The sequence below is a fragment of the Mustela lutreola genome, chromosome 15 (assembly GCF_030435805.1).
Source record: "Mustela lutreola isolate mMusLut2 chromosome 15, mMusLut2.pri, whole genome shotgun sequence".
Lineage (NCBI taxonomy): Eukaryota > Metazoa > Chordata > Mammalia > Carnivora > Mustelidae > Mustela > Mustela lutreola.
The window spans coordinates 11,696,881-11,719,726 of NC_081304.1; the positions used below are offsets into that span (position 1 = coordinate 11,696,881).

The 22,846-nt window shown below is 53.9% G+C and overlaps 1 protein-coding gene across 3 annotated transcripts in view; it reads left to right on the top strand.

Moving 5' to 3' along the window:
* RGS9 (regulator of G protein signaling 9) overlaps positions 1-22,846 on the top strand; it is a 68,805-nt gene that overhangs the window by 40,529 nt on the left and 5,430 nt on the right. For 2 of the 3 annotated variants that reach the window (XM_059149183.1, XM_059149185.1), the window contains exons 13-18: positions 2,270-2,385; positions 5,880-5,967; positions 7,882-8,020; positions 10,566-10,651; positions 12,872-12,989; positions 22,190-22,668. In XM_059149183.1, the coding sequence (XP_059005166.1) occupies positions 2,270-2,385; positions 5,880-5,967; positions 7,882-8,020; positions 10,566-10,651; positions 12,872-12,989; positions 22,190-22,668 (1,026 nt within the window). Of the gene's footprint in view, positions 1-2,269; positions 2,386-5,879; positions 5,968-7,881; positions 8,021-10,565; positions 10,652-12,871; positions 13,474-22,189; positions 22,669-22,846 lie in introns of those variants that run through there. The other variant, XM_059149186.1, reaches the window with a different exon arrangement.

Below are 22,846 nucleotides of genomic sequence, written 5' to 3' on the forward strand. Positions count from 1 at the left end.
TTGCATTTTCTATCTCTAACTAGAGAAAAAATAAGTGCCTGGAGGGCAGGGCTCCACGCCTGCCTTGTTGACTGTACCACTCACTCCTTTGCTCCGTTTGTGAATTCTAAACCGTTATGGCTCCCAAGAAAGGCAGAAATGCAGAAGGGTAGAGCGTAAGCCAGTGAAGGAAGAAGAGAAGCACACTCACATCTGAGGGAAAGATGGAGGAGCAGGGGAGGAAGGAAGGGGCCAGTAGGAGCAGAGAAGGCAGGTGGGGTGATGGGAAAGATCGAGAGCATCAGGTGCGTACCACAGTTCAGGTCACCACTAAGGTCATTGCCATGAAGGCATGAGGAACATGCAGGTCGTGAAGATCCAGCCAAGTCAAGAGGCCTACGTTCCCCATAGCTTGGGGAACCCTTCCACCCATACCTCTTGGCTTGCTCTGGGCCGCCGGTGGGTTAAGGAGGGCTCTCATTTAGAGTTTGGGGTCACCTCTCTACTAGCGTCCCCTACGGAGCCAAAGACTTGAGAACCACCTTCTAGAGAGGCTTCCCTCCCGCCCTGGGGGGCTCTAGTTTTGAGGGTGGTTTTCTGGAGCCTACGCCAGCCTCCCAGCGTGTCAGGGCAGAGGAGTGACCCAAATCTTCTTGTGCAGAATTCAGCTCTCGGTGGAGGAGAAGGCAGAGCCGCCTGGCTGGGAAAAGTGTTGTCCCAGGAGGGCTTGGGACGGAGACGTGGAGAGCTGCCCAGTTTTAAATGAAAGGGAGAATATGGTATTGAAGGGTGAGGCAGAGATTTGCTGGGGAGAAGAATGGGGGTGATGTTCTGTGTAGGAGCCATCTGTCAGGGGTGCTATGGGCTGAAGCCAAGTGCCCCCCTGAAAACAGGAAGCCTTGTTCTGGATGCCTGAGACCTTAAAGCTGTGTTAAAACCACCTGGGAGCCTTAAAAGCAAAAACCAAACAAATATCAATGTCCAGCCCTCACCCCCAGAGCCTCTTAACTGGCCCCGGGCTGCCTTCTGGTCCACAGCAGTGGTTTTCCAAAGTTCCCATTGACCTCAATGAACAGCTGGGATCCCTAACACCGGCTGGCCACAGCGGTGCCCGGGGTGGTCCCTGGACCAGTAGCGGCAGCATGGCGGGGAGCTTGCTAGAAATGCAAATCCCTGGGCCCCACTGACCCTGGTGAACCTGAAACTCCAGGGATAGCGCCCGGCAGTCTGTGCTTTTATGATAAATCTCCCAGGCGATTCTGACTCGTGCTGAAGCTTGCACACCACGGTTTGTCTTTGTTTGGTTGTTGGGTCTGCTTCTCGGGTGGACCTTGGTCTTCTCAGTGGGAACAGGGGGAGGACAGCGGGCAGCTCACAATGTTCTCACCTGGGGATGTGCGTGTAGAGCGCGGGGCCTTCCAGGAGGCAGCCCTCTGTGAATGGTGGCTCTTAACGTTAGGACAGCGTTGTTACTGTTTTCACGCTGCCGTCGGAGAAAGCACGAGCCTGCTTGGCTGATTTGGAGGTCGTGAATGGCAGCCGGTCACGGTTCTAGCGGCTACCTCGGTGGGACGGGTGGTGTCGAAGACTTGGAAACCTTTGTTTCCAAGGCGCTGTGTTAGGCTCTGGAGGGTTTCCTAAGGAATAGGAGAAAAGCCAAGGCTTCCTCATTTTCTGGAATGTTAGACCTCAGCCAGCTGTGCTCCAGTGTCCTCACTGGGAGCAGCGAGACCTTCCCAAACATGGAAGTGCTATGGGACTTGCATCTAGGCGGGGGCTCTGGGGGAGGGTGCACTGGTGACAGAAGGGTCTGCCTGGGCCTTGGAGCCTGCAGGAGGGTATGGGAAGAATCATCGACTCCTTCCAGATGCCCCTGTGCTTTGTGTGAAGGGGCGTGGGGTGGGGAGGCAGTAGCCACAACACCCATCACTGGGGCCATTCTGGAATCTTCTGGTCTGGTGTGGCAGCCTGATTGACCTACTGCTGGCCAGTCTCCATGGGCCTCAGAGGGGACACCTGTGTTCCTTTTTCCTGAAGAAGGGAGCCTTCCTGAATGTGAGGCTGTCGCTGTGGGCATCCTTCTTCCCTCTGGGTACCAGCTTCCCCCATGAGCCCCAAGGGGCTCCTGTGAGGCTGCGTGTTCCTAGCGTCTGGTTACTTGGATTGTGGTTTGTGTGGGGGCTGAGGGGGGAGGGTCGGGCTGAGCCCTGGGCCGTGGGACTCGTGAGCTTGGTGGGGGCCCTGCCTCACTCCGAGCGCCTGGTGCACTTACAAACCATCATCTTTGCAGGGTGGAAATCCCAACCAAGATGCGAGTGGAAAGATGGGCTTTCAACTTCAGTGAGCTGATCCGAGACCCCAAGGGCCGGCAGAGCTTCCAGTACTTTCTCAAGAAAGAATTCAGTGGTGGGTCTTTTGATTTTTTAATACCGTTTTTTTTTACTTTTAGGAACACGCCTGTCACGCCTGGCGTAGGGTTTTGAGGATTTCTCAGTCGTTGTCTTCCCAGCTCTGCTGCTGTGCGCCCTTCTTGGACGTGTCCTTTCCATCCGGTCCAAGGGGCCCCCCTAGCCGAGGGGCAGGGGATGGACTCTGCTGACGAAATCCACGCAGCGCACCTCCCAAATGCAAGGGCTCCGTCCCCTCTTGCTGTTCCCACCTCCTTACGCTGATTCTGGGGTCACCGGTCCAAGAGTCCCCGCGTCCCCTACCGCTAAGTGCGGCTCGTGGGGGGGACCCTGGCCCGAAGGGAAGCAGAAAAGCGAGCTTTCCCTTTTTGTCTGGCGGCCTGGTTTCCTTCAGCCCCCTGCTTCTCTGCCCAGGCTGTGCGTTCCATTCACCTGGGGGAATCTTAAAAACACACCTGCCCGATCCCTTCTCCAGATGCTCCTTTTACATTGGTTTGGGCTGGGATGCCCGCAGGTGTGAGAAGTCCCTAGGTGATTCTCGCACGTGGCTGTGATTGAGAACCGCGGTCTCAGCCCCCGCTCTGCTGCCCATGCACAGGGGCCGGTCTCGGGGGTGAGGGGACGGGCGGGGCCCCGTTTTATACTCCGTCTCGGGGTGTCTCAGCATGGTAAGGAGGCACCCGTAGCCTTTTAAATACACTACCTGAGAACCACCTGGGAACGTCAGGACCCTTTGCTGGAAGGTGTGTTTTTATGGGGTTCGTTCACTTGCTTACTGACTCCCCAGCCTGCTGGGTATCTTCCTATTTAACCTCCATTCTCAGCTGCTTGCTCCCAAGACCCATTTGTCTGTAGGGGCTGTGCCTGGAACTAATCCCAGGAGACGTGCCATTAGCCCGTTTGACTGCCTGATGCAGTGCATTACATCATAATACGGATTCCTGACAATCCTTCTCTCTAATCGAGCCTAATTGCCACGATAGGATAAAACCCAGAATAGATGATGGGAAAGCAAGCGCTTTTAGTTGGGGCCCCGCCCCCCCCCCCCCCCCCCCGCCCAAAGCAACTCCAGAGGAAGGCGATAGGGTGCCATCTAGCGGCAAAACGACAAAGTGCACCTGGGCTTGTTCCCGCCCCCCCACGATCAACCCCGTACTTGGTTAACAGTGAGAATCCTTTGAAAAGAAATCCCTGTGTTATTAAAATACTATTTCTGGCGATCTCTGCGAGAGATTCCCGAGGCCTCAGGGGTAAGCAGGGAGGATGAATCATGAGTTTTCTCATTTAAATGACATTAAAAAAAAACCGAGATCGACTTCTCATACCATAAACACATGTACCATGTAATTCATATGCCGTAATCCTTTCAAAGGTTACGGTTCTGGGGTTTTTCGTATGTTCACAAAGCTGCACAACCGTCCTCACTATATAATTGCAGAACATTTTTACCGCCTCACAAAGAAACCCCTTACCCATTCAAAGTCATTCCCTCTTCCACACTCTTCCTCTGCCTGCCCCTCCCCCTGCTTCCCCCTCCCCCACCTGGGTGACCATTAATAATGTATTGTCTGTCTTCATGGATATGCCCGTTCTGGACATTTCGTATACATGGAATCATGCGTTGTGTGGCTTTTTGCCTTCTTTCACACAACATAGTGTTTCCAGGGTTCATCCCTCTTAAGAATATTTCCTTCCTTTTTATGACCAAATAATATCCCGAGGTACGGGTAGACGACGTTTCGTTGATCCATTCATCCTTCGGTGGCCCTCTAGGTTTAGACGTTTTGGCTATCGTGACTAACGCTGCTTTGCACATTCACGCACACCTTTTCGGGTGCTTGTTTACTTTTTTATGGCAATAATAATTCATCACATAAAATGTATCATTTTAACCGTTTTCAAACGCGTGGTTCGGTCGCGGTCGGTGCACTGACGTTGTTGTGTTCCGATCACTGCTGTCCATCTCCAGAACGTTTTCTCTTCGCTGAAGGAAACTCTGTCCCCGTGAAGCACTAACTCCCCCATTCCCTCTCCTCCCTCCCCCACCAGCTCCCAGCGACCTCCAATCTCCTTTCTGTCTCCATGAATTTCTCTATATTTGATACCTTATAGAAGGGCGATCATATCATATATCACCTATCTTTTTGTCCTTTTGGATCGGCTTATTTCACTTAGCGTAATGCCTTCAAGGTTCATCTATATTGTAGCCTGCTTTGGAATTTTATTCCTGTTTAAGGCTAAGTCGTATGGCCCTGTATGTCTATGCTGCGTTCATCCATTCATCGGCTGATGGACATTTTTGCTTCCACCCTTGGCTGATGTGAATAGCTGCTCATTTCATTTTAACCTTAAGCAACGGTTTGTCTTTTGCCTGGATAAGAGACTGATTGGGTGTCATTTAAAAGCATCGCTGCCTTGTCTCCTCATGCCCTTGACCAAAGTCCTAAGAACACCCTGAAGCTCATGTTGAAGAGGAAGGACCTCTGTACAGTTGTGGGACAGACATCCACTAGTTGAGAATTGTGCTGCTTTTTCCATTTCGACACACCTGGGAGCTTTCTGGCAAATGCTGTGAAAAGTGTTGGGGGGGGGAGCCCCACAGCATGGCACGATTTACATGCAGACACATGCATGTGCACGTGCAACACACACACGCACACAGTACATAATTGTACACACACACACACATACACACACACGCTCACACGCAGTGAGATGTACCCCAATCTCCTGGAACGATCGTACCCCAGTGCTCACACCTCACACCTGCTGTGGGTGCCTGGAGAGCTTTATGTTGAAAGGAAGGGAGGGCTCAGGAGGAGACTGGCTTGCCTCCTGGGCCCTGAGGAGCTGAGTCTCTGTGGCTCAGGTGACCCTCTGGGAAGTCCTTCCCTGAGGTCCTCTCTCTGAGGACCTCTGGCTGGTCTCTGCCCTGCAGGGGGCTGCCAGGTGGGGTGGTCTGCGCCCACAAAGTGGGCAGCCGTCCCATGCAGTCGCTGAACGTGGGCACAGTGAATAGTGCCCTTTATGAAGAAAGCCTCTCGGGACTTGTTCACGAGCCGGTCCCAGGCTTACTTGTCCAAGCAGGCTTTGCTCCAGCCAAACTCCAGGGCAGGGAAGGCTGGGGCGGTCCAAGGGGGCTGCTGTGAGCTCCGACCCATGCGTCGCCCGGGAAAGGCCAGTGGGCACGGTCGCCGCGTACGGCTGCGCACATGGTGCACTGCAGTCTGGTTCACTGCAGAGACCACACGTGGGGCGGTTGCAGGTTAACAATGTTCTCATGGGCCCTGGAAGCAAGACCTGGCTCCTTCTCTTGGACGCTGTCCTGTCCAGCCTCACAGCCTGCTCTGGCCTGTTTTGCAGACGGGAGAGGCTCCCTGGGCCGCGGGGACTGACTTGGCCTCCGCTGACCCAGCTCTCTTCTTCCCTCTCTCCTCTCCCGCCGTGTTTCCCGCCTGCCTTTCGTCTGCGTGACCCCTCCTCCCCACGTAGGGGAGAATCTGGGATTCTGGGAAGCCTGTGAAGATCTGAAGTACGGAGATCAGTCCAAGGTCAAGGAGAAAGCAGAGGAGATTTACAAGTGAGGACCCATCGGACGGTTGGGAGAGCCTCCCGTGGGCCACCCCTGCTGTGCTGGAGGTTGAGAGGGAGTGGGGGGGACCAATCCACCTGCCATGCTGTCCGTAGAACCTCCCCACTAAGGCTTGGGGCTCCTCGGAAGAAAGTCTGGGAGGCGCGTGAGGTCACTGCCCTCTCCAAGGGGGCTGTGCTCGGGAGTTCAAGGCAGCTGCCCCGAGTTACCGTGTGATGCTTTGTTTTTGATTCACCCCCCTTCCATGTCCCGAGAGGGGTGCGCATGCGTGCATGTTTGAGAGCGAGGAGAGGGACAACAGGTGGCGTAGGACACCCCCCACCCCCGTCCCCAGCCATCTAGGGAAGTAAAGACCATAGCGGGAGGGAGCCTCCCCGTCTCTGCGCCCAGTGCACCGGCTTGGGCTACAAATGTGGGGTCCTCTCTTATGTTGCGTGGAATGGCTGTAGACCCCACAGCTCCGTGTAGCGGTGAGTCTGTTCTGCTCCAGGCCTGCTTCTCCCCAGAATTGCCCTCCATGTTACCCAGGAACCTGAGGCTTCAGTTCAGAAGGCCCCGCCTGCTGCTTATGGCCCCGGTGGGGAGGATGAAGTCGGGGGGAGACCCCCACACTGCCGGGTGCCCAGCTGTTGAGATGCGTGCCCTGTGCCCTCCCTCCTCCCGAGCTGAGCCGGGTGGGCCTTATCTTGCTGTGGGGGCCTCCCTGCCAGCCCTTCACTCTGCACCCATCTGAGTGGACACCAGCCTGAGGCCCCGAGGGCCCAGCACCTTCGGTTCACACCCACACCCGTAACCGTGGTTCTCAAAGCCCGAGCGCTGAGCTGGGTCAGGCAGGGGCCCTTGGCAGCCCCCAGACCGTGACATTGAGCTCCGGGCAGCAGGCCAGAGGGCCCTTCGCCTCCGAGCACTTGCCCCTTTGGACCTCTGGTGTCTGTCTGTCCTTCCAACCGACTCAGAAGGGACCACTGTCCCTTCCGGGAAGACGCCGATAACACCGAAGGGAGGAGCTGAGGTTTTGCATCTCATGCTTGGAGGCTCTTGGCCTTTCTTAGAAATGTCCCCACCTCCGCCCCCAGGGAGAAGTGGGGGTGCCGGTGGGACTGGCCTTCCAGGAAGGTCCTGTGACAGCCACGCTCACTACAGCGGTTCCTGACGGCCTCGCCCACCACGACACACACACACACACACACACACACACTCACGGCTCCTAACTCTAGAATTCTGCTAGAAAAACCCTTGCGGTCTCCTCCTTTCTGTCAGCTTCTCCCCAGGCTTGCCCATGACGTCACCGTCATCTGAATTCTAAAATTTTAATGTGCAGCTTCGGAGGATGGGGAAAGCACTCCCGGATTTCTAACCCTGAACAAGTCAGAATGGGAAACGTTGGAGAGCCGTGCAGCTGAGTTTGGGTTCTCATTGGGGCCATCGGCAAGGGCACCTTGGCCACCCAGCCTCTGGGTGCTGGGACTGTGCGCTGCCTCCTAACTTAGCCTGTGAGGTTCAGCTCTAAAGACCTCTGGAGCGCCTGGCTGGCTCAGCGGAGCACACCACTCTTGGTCTGGGGTCAACAAGTTCCAGCCCCATGTTGGGCGCAGAGATTACTTAAAAAAAAAAATTCTGAATACATTTAGGTTGAACCAAGGGAGAGCAGAGGGCCTGGAACACCTGCTTGGAACGGCCTGGTTCCCCGTGGGCCCCAAATCCTCGTCAATAAGGCAAAAGGTGTTAGGTTGGAAACTGGGTTCTTTATTCTAATGGCCGGCGTTGGGCTGCTTTCATTGCCGGTGACCCGCTTCCTTCAGGGGACCTGAGTCACGGCCCTCCCTCCCGCCCAGGCAGCCGTGAACTTTTCATTCGCCAACTTGGTCGAGCTTCCAATTCACATCTTCCTCCCTGCTCCAGGCTCTTCTTGGCCCCAGGGGCGAGACGGTGGATAAACATAGATGGCAAAACCATGGACATCACCGTCAAGGGGCTGAGACATCCTCACCGCTATGTGTTAGATGCGGCGCAGACTCACATCTACATGCTCATGAAGAAGGTAGGTGGGCTCTGCGCGGACGGTCATGGGGGGCCACGCGGCCCCTTCCTTCTCGGGCACCTGGGAGAGTCTTTGGAGACGGGAACAGGGGGAGATACCGTGTGGCTTCTGCTTGGCTGGTGTTGGGGTGCAGGATGGTCAATAGCCTCGTTCCCCCCGTTCATTGGTCCGGAACCTCACTGGGCTTCCAGTCTTGGCATCTGGGGGATGGCGGGGTACCACAGGCAGATGCTGTGTGTGTCCTTATGGGCTGTCACTCTGCGACAGTGGTCTGGGCACCCATGCATGGGTGGTGAGGACGTTGCTGGAATAGGTCTTATTTACCGAGGACTTGGGAGCAGCAGTCACGGGGCAAAGCATGGGGCTTTGTATCGGGGACCACCCACGAGGCAGGACTTGCTTCTCCAGAGTCTAGTTTGTCCAGGGTCTCCTTGGAGGTGCAGTCGGGAGTCAAACTGTGTCCGCCTGCCTCCCAAGGCTGACCTTAGTCTCTACCAGGGGATGGTGGCCGTTCTGGCGGCTCCGGCCCGAAGCACGTATCATGGGTTGGGGTTGGGGGACCGTTTAGTATGGGAAAGAGATAAATTCACTGTGAGGATGATAAAACCCAGTGGGAATTCAGGTAGCCTTTCTGAGTTATTAATAAAAGTCAACATGGTGGGAAGTTTTAGGAAACTGTTAAAAAAAAGGCGGGGGGAAGTTTGAGACAAACTAGAATTAGAATTAGAATTTGGGGTTCAGCATTGGCCTAAGAGAGGTTGTTCAGTTGGGTTCTTTTTTTTTTTTAATTTTATTTTTAAAAATATTTTTATTTATTTGACAGACAGAGATCACAAGTAGGCAGAGAGTCAGGCAGAGAGAGGAGGGGAAGCAGGCTCCCTGCTGAGCAGAGAGTCCGATGTGGGGCTCAATCCCAGAACCCTGGGATCATGACCTGAGCCAAAAACAGAGGCTTTAACCCACTGAGCCATCCAGGTGCCCCTCCAGCTGGGTTATTAATTGGTGTCATAATAAGACTTTGTTCAGGGGCCCCTGGGTGGCTCAGTAGGTTGGGCAGCCAACTCTTGATTTTGGCTCAGGTCATGACCTCAGGGTTGTGGGATCGAGCCCCGCTCTGTGCTCAGGGGGAGTCTGTTTGAGATTCTCTCTCTCCTTCTCCTTCTGGCTCTCCCCGCCGATTTCCTTCTCTCTCTCTCTAACTCCCTGTCAAATAAATAAATACATCTTAAAACAATGAAGACTTTCTACAGTTGCTTTAACTTCACAGTACTATAGTTATTCCTCGTATAATAGAGGATCTCTAGAAATTTTCATTATGTGATGACTGTTGAATGGCAAATTTTTTATTAGCATCCCTTAATTATATTTTATTTAGTCTTTGATGTATATTTTGTTATAAAGAAACACTTTTACTTTGCTTCTAAGATACGTAATAGTTTAGAATTTTCACCAAGCCACATCGCCTTCTCCACTTGATTTCCATCAGTGGGGTTTCTCCGTTTGCCTTGTGAGGAGATTCACAAGAAGGTACCCTTACTAATGGTCTTCCTTTGGGTTATTTTCACATACATTTTGATTCTTAAAGATGTGGTTTTATACAGCCTCTCACAGAGACACGCAGGGAAGCCGGAAACTGAGCAGAACGAAATGGGAGTCGTGGGTGACTCGAGATCGGTGTATATGCTTCGCGGACAGTGTGTCGTTAGAGGTTGTGTCTTATGCCAATAAACTCAGTGTGACCCAATGATCCATAATGCCCACTCCCAGACTGTCGTGGTTCTTGTAATGTTTAGCCACCACTCAGTCTTTAGAATGGGACCCTTTTGATAAACTTAAAAAACTCTCAGTGCTGCGGATGTTGCTCCCTATTGGTTAGAATGAGAGTTTTGAGTTGACTTGGAGGTGACAAGCATTCATGAAGCCACTTCTTAGAGCCTGCCCAGTGTCCAAGGAAAGAGCCACACAAGAGAAACCTGACTCTTGGTGTTTTTTTTGTTTTTTTTTTTTTAAATTCTCTTGCTTTCATACCCCAATTCAGGGCAGAAAAGGATGTTTGTCAGCTTTGAGGTGGGTTCCAAGCTCATGGAAGCTCATTTTTTTTTTGGGGGGGGAGGTACTGGAGGGGAGTGGTGGGGTACAGATGTCCTGTCATCTCATGTTGGCCTCATGGAAGACCCTTCCCCACCAAGGCTGATTTTCATGTGAGGGATTAGAGACCACAGAGCAGCCGAAGTACAAAAGCATCCACAGAAGGCTTGTGAAGACTCCGATGGTTCCATCCCAGGAATTCCTGATTTCGGAGGACTGGGTGGGCCTGAAGACGTGTGCTTCTGGCAATTTGCCAGTGAACCTGACGCTGCCGGTCTGGGGACCGCACTGGAGAACCACTGATTTAGACCCACCTCCGAATGCCTTTCACACAAAGACGCAGATTCCCTGAACTTTGCCATCTTGGTGCCCAGGGAGAACTTGAAAACAGCAAACTTGGTCTGTTGATTTGACATGTCTCCTCTCTTAATCACCGTTTCTCTCTTTTCCCCCCTAGGATTCTTACGCCCGCTATTTAAAATCTCCAATCTATAAGGAAATGCTGGCCAAAGCTATTGAACCACAGGGAACCACCAAGAGAAGGCAAGTGGAGACAGCAGCAATTTGCCGGTTGCCTGCTGTTTTGTTGACAGGGAAGGGAGGGTCTTCTTTTCAGCCAAATGGCCATGATGGAAATAATTTGAGGGACCGGGAAGGATTTCTTAGGGGTAGGATGGCCTTGTTGGCTTCAAGGTAGCCTTGCAAGATTTCCATAGTAATTCCCGCCAGTAAAGTTGTGTGTCCCTGACGTGGGTTGGAAAAAGTGAAGATTATTGCACTGATCATTACCCTACCGCAAAGGGAAGCATCTCGTTGGTTTGTTGATTGCTACAGTTCTCCACCTTGGAACTGATTTGTGGGAAGTAGCTTAGCCACATCCTTGTGTTCTTGGGAAGTCCTAAGACCTCAGCATAGCAGACTCCACCTGCCAGGAAAAAATGGCTAGGCTCCTGCGGGAGATGAGCACTGACATTGCAAGCATCCGTGTTGACCCCGGTGACCGCCTTTTGGCAAGCCCCACCCCCACCCCCAACTGGTTCGTGCTCACCTTCCTCATTGGAGATGTGGATCATCTCATCAGACCGAACCTGTGGGCAAAGGAGAAATGTTCTGAGGGCCAGATGGAACTCTTTTCTGGGGGGAAAAAGAAAACTCTGTGGGGACTGAGGATTCCAAAGAGGAACCAGATGACAGCTTGAACAAAGACATGGGACTTTGGGGGAGGTTTTCCCGGCGCCAGCGCGTGGCCTGTCCCCCCCCCCCCCTTGGTTAGTAAACGTTCCCCTGTTTGCCGGCTCAGCCCACGCTGGGCTCTTTTCCAGTGTCGCCGGTCAATTCAAAAGAGGGATGGTTGGACCGGAGCCTTTATTAAAGGAGCTTTAAAAAAAAAAAAAACAACCAAAAAAACCCAACTTGGTTTCATTCTTGAGGATAATGGCCCTGTTATAAAAAGGAGAGAAAGGAGGTCTCTGTGGTGCCATTCTTCTAGTTTTACCAGGGAAGAGGGGGGCGTTTAGCATCCCTGGGGGCTTGAAAAGGTTTCCTTTAAGCCACAAGAAGCGGGGGGAGGTAATCGCTCTAGAAGTTCTGCCAGAGAGTAGAGGGAAAAGAAGGAGGGGCTCCTTTTCCTCTCTCCAGATATTTTACCAGTTGGGGCAGACCCGAGGAATCAGCTGGCTCTTTTCTGGAGCGCCCCGGGTGCCTGGGGTGCTAGGGATGGCGGGAGGCCCCAGCCGCACCTCGTGGCTTGGGGGTGGGGAACTGTGGTCTGAGGATGTCCCTGTGAGTGAGAAGACACGGGCGGATGTTCTCGTACCAAGGGGAGCTCAGCCCGTAAATGTGGGGATTGTGGTCGGTGCCTTTGTCTCAAGGCTCGAGGGTGTCAAGCAATATATGAGCCTTAATTTCTCTAGAAGAAGTTAAATTGAGCTCTAGGCTCTCCCTTGGCAGGGCTGGTAGGAGACCCAGGTTCCGTCCTGATTTACTAGTAGGGGAGTCCTTGCGTTCTTCCCTAGGGTAGATCCAAGAATTCTCTGGGCTTTTGTGATCTGGAGCTTTGGGGACGTCCTAGGTTTTAAATCCACCGTTGCTGCTGAAAGGCCTGCTTTGGGGGCATGTGGGTGGCTCAGCTGCTCCCCGTTTCCTGCCTCACTCAGATACCTCGAGCTTTGTCCTGTGCCCAAGGCCGTGGTGGACAGGGTTGGGTCCCAAGAACCCATGGGTGACTTCGGTCAAGGTTCTGACTGACTCACCCCATGTTTGCACCCAGCACCACCAGCCCCCCCCCCCCCCCCAGCCTCTCCCCTTTCTCTGCGGGTCCCGCCTCGTCCTCTAGGACAGTCCAGCACTCTTCGGCTTTTGAAAACAAATGCTCCAGCTCCCCCCTGAGGCCAGAACCCTCGGGCTTCCAACGTCAAACTCCCCTTGCCCCCTTCGTTTAGGAAGAGCCCACAGGAGGTTAAGCTGGCGCATTGATTTCCAAACATTCTAGAAGGTATGTGATCGCCACCGTAGGCAGTCCTCCTTGGGCCCAGCCAGAAACCCAATGGCAGCTGGTACTCACCGGCTCCTCCTCCCAAGGGGGAGAAAGAGCTAAGGTTGAATACGCCCCTGAGGTCCCCCCCACCTTGGGGCTCACTGGGGACATGGGGGAACAAGCCCAGATTCTGGTCCTGCGGCTCCGTCTCCCACTAGGGGCGGCCGTGTCCCTGCTGGGCCAGCTGGGTGGCTTTTCCCCAACCGCAGCCCCGTCCTGCCTTCCAGCTCCGGCCTCCCTTTCATGCGGCGCCACCTGCGCTCCAGCCCGAGCCCCGTGATCCTGAGGCAGCTGGAAGAAGAAGCCAAGGCTCGAGAAGCGGCCAACACGGTGGACATCACCCAGGTCATGAGCAAACTGGACCGCAGGAGCCAACTCAAAAAAGAGCCGCCTCCGAAATAAACCCGCGGCTGCTGGGGGCGGGGGTGGGAGGCAAGCAAAGAGGGCCGGGGTCGGCCGCAGTCTAGAGGATGCCATTCCGCGCTAGTGGGGCACCGGGATGGCCAGGGTCACCCCAGAGTCCCCTGAACTCCTTCCCGGGGAGGCCTTCCCTGCACCGCGGCGACTAGAGCTCATCCTTCCGCTCCAGCTCACCAAGGGACAGGGTCGGCAGGGGTGCGGGGAGGTCGCCTGACTCAGTTGCTGTGTGACTGCCTGTCTCCCTGGGGAGGCTTCCTGTAGCAGGAGCATAGAGAAAACAGGCTGCTCTGTGTCCCACATTTGCTTTGGAGAATGAACCAGAAGGCCCCCCTCCTCCCTCCAGGCATCTTTCTGTCAGGTACATCCGTTTCAAACAGCTTCATGAAGCTCCTTACCCCACTTCCCCCGTCGAAGCAGGCTGAGATCCCTCCAAGGCGCTTGCTGCAGGGTCCCCTAGAGAGGCACGTCCCCTGGACATGTTGCATCTTCGCAGAGAGGCTCTGCTGAGACAGGGCTGGCGAGCTTGCGCTCGGAAACAGTTACGGAGGGTCCTTCCCTTTTGTCTCCCCACACCCCGAGACCTGCTAGGGGAATCCGTAGCTGTAGGGATGAAGGACTGGAGCCAGAAGCCTCCAGAGCAGTCAAGGGAAAATGGCCTTCTGCTGAGCATCCTTTGGGTAAAGGAAGGGCGCTGGTGTCTTCTTCGTGGGAAGAGAGAGAGGGTAGCTGGATATATGGATATTTTCAAGACAAGTTAGGGTCAAAGAGGATATTCCCCCGGATCTTTTTCTAGATGTTGGTGCTTTCCTCCTGTGTAGCTGTAGCCTGGGTCAGCCCTGTGGTCGGGGTGGTGGGGGCGGGCAGTTCTAGCTCCGACCTTGGGAGGACTACAAGGTAATCCTTGGAGCCAGCCTTACCTCATACACCTGTGTAGGAACTCGAAGGGGTTAGAACAAGTCAGCCAGAAAGGCACAAACACTGCCCAGCCACAAGACTCGCCCATTTGACACTTTTTCTGATTAGCCACTATGTACCAGGGACTGGTGAGGACAATGGACATGGTCTCCGACTCCCGGAGCTCACAGACTAGGACCGACGAACCACAGTGACGCCGACTGTTATCAGTACCTTTGCTGACAGCTGCAGAGCTGGGGCGCCGTGTGATAATCAGTGTTCACTGCTCATGGGTTTAGGGTCATCTGTGTGGCTCTGCTGATCTTGGAGCTCACTCCCCCGCCTGGCGGCTTGGTCTGTGGGAGCCTAAGCTGGGATGAGTGGAATGATTCTTCTCTGCTTCTCATGTCTCCTGTCCTCCAGCAGCCTGGCCTCGCACAGTCTGTGGCGATGACGGAATTGTAAGGGAGTCAGTGGCAATGCCAGAGTCTTTTTTTTTTTTTTTTTTAAGATTTTATTTATTTATTTGACAGACAGATCACAAGTAGGCAGAGAGGCAGGCAGAGAGAGAGGAGGAAGCAGGCTCCCCGCTGAGCAGAGAGCCCAATGTGGGGCTCAATCCCAGGACCCTGAGATCATGACCTGAGCTGAAGGAAGAGGCTTTAACCCACTGAGCCACCCAGGCGCCCCGGAAACTCCAGAGTCTTGAGGTGTAGACTTGGAACCAGTGTGTGGTCTTCTACCTCATGTTCTTGGCCAGATCCAGTTACAAAGCCAGGCTAGAATCAAGGGCTGAGGAAAAAGACTCTATCTCTTTGGTGAGAGAAATTTTAAAGTCTTGTTGCAAAAGACGGGGAGAGAGGAAGGGATGAGCAACCGGAGCCATCGTTGCCGTCGACAGCCCCAAGATGCGGTGAGATCTGTACCAGGTGTTAGAAAGGAAGTGGAAACGGCGCCATGACAGAGAACAGGAAGGAGTTGCGTCTACTGGAGGCTTCTCTGAGTGACAGAAAAGAGGATGGGGAAAGGTGGGCCGTACAAAGCATGTGGGGAGGCAGGGAGAGCTTTCCAGACAGAGGGGACCACAGCCGTAGGAAGGGCCCGTTGAGGGAAAGCAGCTTTGAATGACGGCAGCGCCAGGCGAATGGAGCCTCATGGGCGTGGGAGAAGTGGTTCAGCTTGAGCTTGGAGAGGTGGGCAAGGCCAGGTCACCAGGGACTTTTTAGGTCCTTGTAAGGAGTTTGTGGCTCTTGGTTTTGTGTTGGCAAAAGGATCCCATGACTCACTCCGTTTTCCGTAGTTGTAGTCTAGCTTATACTCTGGAAGGGCCACCAGAGGTATGTGTTGGGCATCTCTCTTTTGAAAAATGTCAGAGTCCTCCAACTCAGGGAGAGTACCCCAAGCAGAAATTTCTGGTAATGGCCATTGTATATTGACTGACATGAGGTGGGGCCATGTCTTATCTCTTGGAGCCTCATGCCTGAGACCTGGCGGGGTCTGCAGAAGCATGTCTCCCATGAATGAGAGGAGGGAGGGAGAGAGTAAGTAAGTAAGTAAGTAAGTAAGTAAAGAATGGAGGGAGGTTGGTAGGAAGGAAGGAAAAGGGCCTTGGACTTGGAGACAGCCCGGTCTCTGGTTCTAGCACTAGCCGTGTGGCCTTGAACAAGTCGCTTACTGTCTCTGCTTCTTGATTCATGAAGGGAGGGCTTGGGACCAGATGCTTGTTTCTTGAAACAGACTTTGTGAATTCCGGGAACATACCCAGCCTGGGGCCTCCATTTTACATGAAGATTTGGAATGGGATGAAACAAGTAATTTTCCATTTTTTTGCATTAAAATAATCATGAATAGATTATGAACTAGAATGCAACATGGACATGAATTTTTTTTTTAAAGATTTTATTTATTTATTTGACAGAGAGAGATCACAAGTAGACGGAGAGGCAGGCAGAGAGAGAGAGAGGGAAGCAGGCTCCCTGCTGAGCAGAGAGCCTGATGCGGGGCTTGATTCCAGGACCCTGAGATCATGACCTGAGCTGAAGGCAGTGGCTTAACCCACTGAGCCACCCAGGTGCCCCTGGACATGAATTTTTTAAGATAAAAATTAAGGCATCAAAGACATTTCATGCTTGGCTGTGGCAGGTTCAGGCTTTGCCCTCAGACTCTTGGGAGAGGACGTTTATCTGGCTCTCCTTCTGTTTGTCCTGCTTTCCCAGGGAAGCTTGAGAAGCATGAAACAATGAATATGTACTCGCTACCCCTTCCGGTTACCCCCCCATGAGCCAAGATCACATGCCTGACACAACGGTGATGAGGATGGCGGGGTGTCAAGTGCATTGTGAATTCTTCCCGTTACCAACTGGGTTGTGTTCATCTTTGACTCAACCATCCGCCTGCCCACTCCCTGCACAGAACACGTCTGCCTGACAGCCGACCACCAGGGGCTCTGTATCAGGCACCTGGGAGGGATACCACACATATCAGTGGAAACTTTCTCAATGTCTGTCACCCAAGGATCCCACCATCTGATGAGAGGCACAGACAGGCATGTAGCTAAAGTTGGTTATCATGCTTATGGGATAAATGCATGAATAAGCACTGCGACACTCCCCATCTGAAGGAAGGCAGGAGATAAAGGGCTTCGCTCCTAGAGAGCAACTGCTCCATCCCACGAGGGTTTCTTAAACACCCGCTGTAGGTAAGGACCAGTAAAGGGTGTTACGGCAAATACAAAAATGTCGGCGAGGTTCTCCGCCCTTGAGGGGCTGACAAGAGTGTGTGGATGCAAATGGCTGCCATGTGAAATAGAAGGGGGACTGAGGCTGGGGTGGCATACAAGACCCCAGGGGCATGCAGAGGTAGGAGAGCGTCATCTGGCCTAGAGGACTGAAAAGGGCCCCACCGGGAAGTTCTCACGTTTGCTAGTCAAGGAGCCCCAGGTTCTGACCCAGTTTTAGGGCTTCCTAAGAGTGTCTGCTGTTGGGTCCCAGCAGGTGGCAGCTGTCCCTGCTGACATTGTTTCTGTGAGACAGATGTAACATAGCCCCATGAAGTCTGTTTGAATCTAGATAGCTTTGAAAGTAGGACTTGTTTGGACACTATTACTGATGTATTTAAGTGACTATGATGGTCTCTGTTATCTGTGTACTCAGGTGTCATCTTAATTCCTTCATGGTGTATTTTAAATAGCTTGAGTTTCTCTACCCATGGTGGTGTATATCTTACGCTAGACTATAAACTATGGGGTAAAGTACCAGGATTTCCTTTGTAGAATTTCATGCTCAAGCTTACTTTTTAGAGCAAGGACTGTTCTTGTGAGGGTTGGGGTAATATAAGGGCTAGGGACAATAGGTAGATATATCAGATAATGGCTGGCATATAGTAAGTGCTCAATAAATGCTGGCTGCTGTTACCAGTGTCACAGTTATCACTGTCACTGTCATCCTCATCCTCACTGTCCTCCTCTTCACAACACTGTCATCATCATCACTATCATCACCACCACTGTTATCACCACCATAAGCATCATCACCACCCCTCTACCCGGATCATCACCACCATTGTCACCATCACCATCACCACCACCGTCACCACCATCACCATCATCATCACCACCAACACTACCATCACCACCATCATCATCACCACCATCACCACTATCACCATCATCACTGCCACCATCACCACCATCATCATCACCACCATCATCACCACCATCACCATCACCATCATCATCACCGCCAATACTACCATCACCACCATCATCATCACCATCACCGTCACCACTGTCACCATCACCATCATCACTACCACAATCACCACCACCATAACCATCATCATCATCTCGGCCACCATCACCACCATCACCATTACCGTCACCACAGTCATCACCACCATCACTATCACCACTATCACCATCACCACCATCTAGTAGCATCTGGTCTCAGGGTAAGCTTGGGCTTTCTCGCATCTGTCAGTGCACTACCATACAGTGATTCATTATTCTTTATTATTTAGGGCATTTCCTGAGGTGTGTTTACAGCTTTGTTTCCCCAAACCTTCATGCTTCTCTACTCTCTCAGAGTCTTGCAGTGTGGCCCTCCCTGCTCTCCAGCGGCCATTAGGATATATTTGAAGGGAGAAGAGTGGGCACTGATGTCATGTCCTCTGTCTATGAAGGGCTGACTAGCAACAGTGCAGTGACTTGTCCATCTTTTGGTCCCAATCTTCACCACTATGGTAAGGGGACAGTCTTGGGCTGGACTGTGCCAGATGAAGTGGTAGGTAGGAGGTATAATGTGTTCACCCTTGTGGATTTTTCTCCATGGAACCCACTTTGCTTATTGGCTTTTGGAGGCAGTGGGGGAAGAGAGAGCAAGGAGGGACTGGAGGGGGCGCCATGTACACTGCGTGTTGAACCCGAATGTGGCTCACGGGACGTGGGCCTCCAGGTGGCTCTGAGGTCTCCTGCAAATTCTCAGCTAGTTTCTAGGCAGAAAACGAATCTCATCTATTTGCACCGCCTGCTTTGCCTTCCATTGAAAAGCCTGTGATTGTGTTCTCGTGTCAACGTACCCACTCCATTTCATGCTCCTCTCCCCCTTCTGTTGGCTCCCTGCATAATAAAACAGCAGCACAAGATGAAACAAAGCGAGCTCTCAGAGCTTCACTGTGTCTCTGCGTGTCACATTTCTTTGCTACGTGCCTTGCATGCCGCTGCTTTGCTACCTCGCACCCGCAGTGGGTGTGGCATGGGCTGGAGGGGCGGGGCTAGGTCTCTGTGGGAGGGGCCAGAGTCCTGGGGGGCGATGGGCTAAAAAAGGGGTCCAGGATCAACGGGGCTATGGCCCTCTGCCCAGAAGAAAGGACCTTCTTGGGCCAGGTAAGTCAAGCAGGACGTGGCTACATCCTCACCTGTCCTGTCATTCATCCTGGAAAAGAAAGTGCTGAGGAGGAGGAGGGCACAGAGTTGGGGTGGAAGGAGGCAAATGGAATGGCGCATCCTGTCATAAGCTGTACGATCTTGGTCCAGCTGTCATCTCCACAAGCCTCAGTTTTCTCATCTGTCAAGTGGGGCTGATAGTGAGTTCATCACAAATTCTGAGCAAGTGGGAATCCAGGTAATGTACGGGAGGCGGGATGTCCTCAGGTTATTGAAGGAGGAGAGTTGGGTGCCACTCTGTCTCTCTTGCCAAAGCCCGTTTCCCCCACTTTGGTGTTGCAGCCCACTCTGCAGGACCCCAGGTCCTATCTGAGCCCCACACGCAAGGGGAGGGCATGTGGATCGGTAGACAGAGCAAGGGCTCTGGGGTTACACACTCCTGGGGGCGAATTTTCTTTAGTTGCCCTGTTAATTGTCCATTGCTGTGTAACAAAGTCACATGAGCACCGCCGTTTATAGGCTCACGGTTGGCCAAGTGAGGTGGGCTGGGTCCTCTGCTCATGGTCTCACACCCACCATCACACCAGGCTCCTGTGTTCCTGTCGGGGGCCTCTTGGATAGAGCCTGTTCCAAGTTCATTAAGATGGTTGGTGAGATTTCAGTGTCTCATTATAGGATTGAAGGACCCAGTTTGGGGGTGGGTTTTTTGTTTTTGTTTTTGTTTTTGTTTTTGTTTTTGCTGTTAGCTGACGGCTCTACTCAGCTCCTAGAAGCTGCCCCAACCCCTCTCCGGGTTTCCCCCTTCCATCTTCCAGGCCAATAACAGAGAACTTCTCCTTCATTGAATTCCTGCTGTGCTTCCAACCTCTCTGACGTCTGTCTCTGGCCCCTAGACTCAGATCTGAAGTTCATGTGATGAAGTCAACCTCACTCAGATGATCCTTTGTTGACGTCACCTGTCACAGCATGTGGCCTGGCCAGGGCGTGGGGCTGTCATGTGACGTTTACAGCTCACACCCACCCTGGCAGACAGGGCCAGAATGTAGGGACCATGTAGCAGTCCACCTGCCACCGTCCCCGAGGGCGGTGGGAGCCTCAGGAGGGCGATGAACCCTTCTGGGCCTCAAACATCTGTTCTCTAAAATGGGGGAGTGACAGATACGTAGATAAACTCGCACATAGTAGATGCTTGATAAGTCATAGGGTCATACTCCTTTTCCTTAACTCTAGTCTCCTGAACCCTTCATTAGAGCAGGCTTTCCCCTTTGTTGTTAATTCTTTTTTTCACAAAATATTTTACTTATTTACTTACTTTGGAGAGAGAGCAGGCGAGAGAGCATGTGAGTAGGGGGAGGGGCAGAGGGAGAGGGAGAAGCAGGCTTCCTGCAGTGCAGAGAGCCCAGTGTGGGACTCGATCCCAGGACCCGGAGATCATGACCTGAGCTGAAACCAGGAGTTGGATGTTCTTGTCTGCAGACTGTGTCCCAAGTGGAGACCCTTATCCCCATAGAAGGACAGTGTTGGAAGCACAGTGCAGGGCTCCTCAAACCCACTGGGTATGATAACAAAAGCGTGACCTCGGGTGTCTGGTAGATGCTTTCCCTCAGTGACACCCACGGAGAGTCTCCTTCGGTGGATCTGGCTGGGGCTGGGACCTGCGCTTGCAGCAGACCCCCGTGGTGATCCTGAGGTGGGCTGATAAGCAGCCCCCCCCTTGGGAGGTGCAGCTCGATGTGAACTACACCGTGAACTCCACAGCCCACAAGCCTGGTTTCCAAGCCCGCCCCACTGTCCCCAGTGGCCTGTCCTTGGGGCTTGCTTTTCGAAGCATTAGTTTTCTTATCTGGAAAATGGGCGCAATGAGAGTTGGGCATCTCACCGAGTGTCCCCGGAAGTAAGTGCAAATGAACCATGGAAAGGGCTCAGCCCAGAACCTCCTATTTGCCAGTTCTCACTGCATATGAACAATGCCGTTTACAATGACTCTGTCTGCCCAGGGACCCCAGGTCTGGACCTTGGCTCTGGTTTGTTACCTGTGGGTGTTGGAGCATAGGAACAGAATCAGCGACCCCCAGCTGCTGTTTCAGGATGGAATGGAGCTGGGGCTTCGGGGAGCTGGTGGGGGAGAACGGAGCCCCTGTGGGAAAGCCTTCTGTGGCTTCCTGGCCCTTCCTTTCCTCCAAAAGCTGTCTTGGGCTGTGCCTGCCCTTTCCTCTTCAGGTTGGGATCTGCTCACTCAGATGACCTGGCAATCAGGCCACATCCCAAGGAAGCCAGCAGCCTCCAGCTCAGCGCCCGGAGCTGCCCTCTTGTGGCCCTAAGGCAGTGCCCTGGCCCCTCGGGCAGACGGGCTTCTCTACACTGGGCGTCTGGGTGACCATGCCAGTTTCCAAGAGTGTTCGCTGTTCACTGAAATCAGGGGCTGTGTCGGCCCAACTGTCCCAGAAGGTCCCTCTTCCCCATCAGGACCGCATACCCTTTAGCTGGGCTTCAGTGTGGTGTAAGGCCACAGCCGGCTTTCAGGAGGGGGCCTGGCCAACTGGGCCGATGGGCCCTTGGAGGCCCATCTGTGGAGGAAAGGGGACAGCAGACAGCCTCCCTGAAAATCCCATTTCTAACTTTGTCAGCTCAAAGCTCCCTTGGGTGTCTTTGCCAGAAACTGCCTGGTCTGGCCCTCCTGTCCCCTTGCTCCTTGACTCCAGGGCCGCGGGAGCCCAGGGAAGTTGAGAGTCTCCCCGTCTCCTCTGACATGTCCAGGCTCCACCTCGGCCTTTATTTCTGGCCGCCCTACAGTGTTGCGGAAGGCACGGGCTGTGCCGGGGCTGGGCCCTCCCCAAAGGACGGCCAGTGGGACATGGGCCGGGGCTCAGGACCAGGAGGGTGGTCTCAGGCCTGGCAGAGTCAGCAGGGCACACAGGGGCCTTCTGGTCTCACCGCCATGCTCTGTTGCCCATGTCTAGATGCCTCCAGTCCTCAGGCTGGGTACCAGGATAGAGGCAGGATGGCCCGGCGTGTGCTGGGTACTAAACATCATTCTCTGGGGGACGGGGAGTTGAGGGGCGATTGGAAATCCCAGCCTGGGCCGACCCCAGCACCCCAGGTGCAGAGGAAGACCAGCATGGGATGTGACTGCCCGGCTCTAGGCCGGTGCTCGGGAAGGGCAGGACCCTTGGCAGAAGCCCTGTGTGGGGCTGTGCCAATGTCCCAGGTGACTTTGGGTGCCCTTCCCAGCTCCCCAGTGAGCAGACACAGCAGGCTGTGCTCAGGGCACCCAGGGGCTAAGTTAGCAGAGGGCCCCGTCCATCAGCCAACACCACTCACTCTGAGCTCTCTCTCTCATTCCCTGCAGCCGGGCCCGCACACTGCTCCCAGCCCTCACCTGGCCGTGTACACCGGGACCTGCGTGCCCCCCTCTCCTTCCAGTCCCTTCTCCCCGTGCTGCCGCTCCCCCAGGAGGCCCTTCCCCTCACCCAGCCGCTTCATCAGGAGGCCCAGCAGCGCCATCTGCCCCTCACCCATTAGGGTGGCCTTGGAGAGCTCTGAGCAGAAGGGCGAGGCCAGCGGATCCAGTGCCTGCCCGGGGCCCTCCGACACGGACATGAGGGAGGCCTGCGCCGCCGAGAACCCCTGGCCCCGGCCCCAGCCCAAGGCCCCGCCCAAGGCCCGCGTGGCTCTGTCCTTCAGCAGGTTTCTGAGACGGGGCTGTCTAGCCTCCCCCGTCTTTGCCAGGCTCTCTCCCAAGTGCCCCCCTGTGTCCCACGGGAAGGTGCAGCCCCTGGGGGATGTGGGCCAGCAGCTGCCACGGCTGAAATCCAGGAGAGTAGCAAAGTAAGCACCAGAAGGGATCACGCTGCGTGTGTGTGCGTGTGTGAGTGTGCAAACATGTCTCTATGCATGCATGTGTGCACGTCTGTGACGGTGCACGCACGCACATTTGTGTGTGAGCATGCACATTTGCACACATCTGTATGTGTGCACGTTTGCACATTTGTGTGAGCGTGCACGG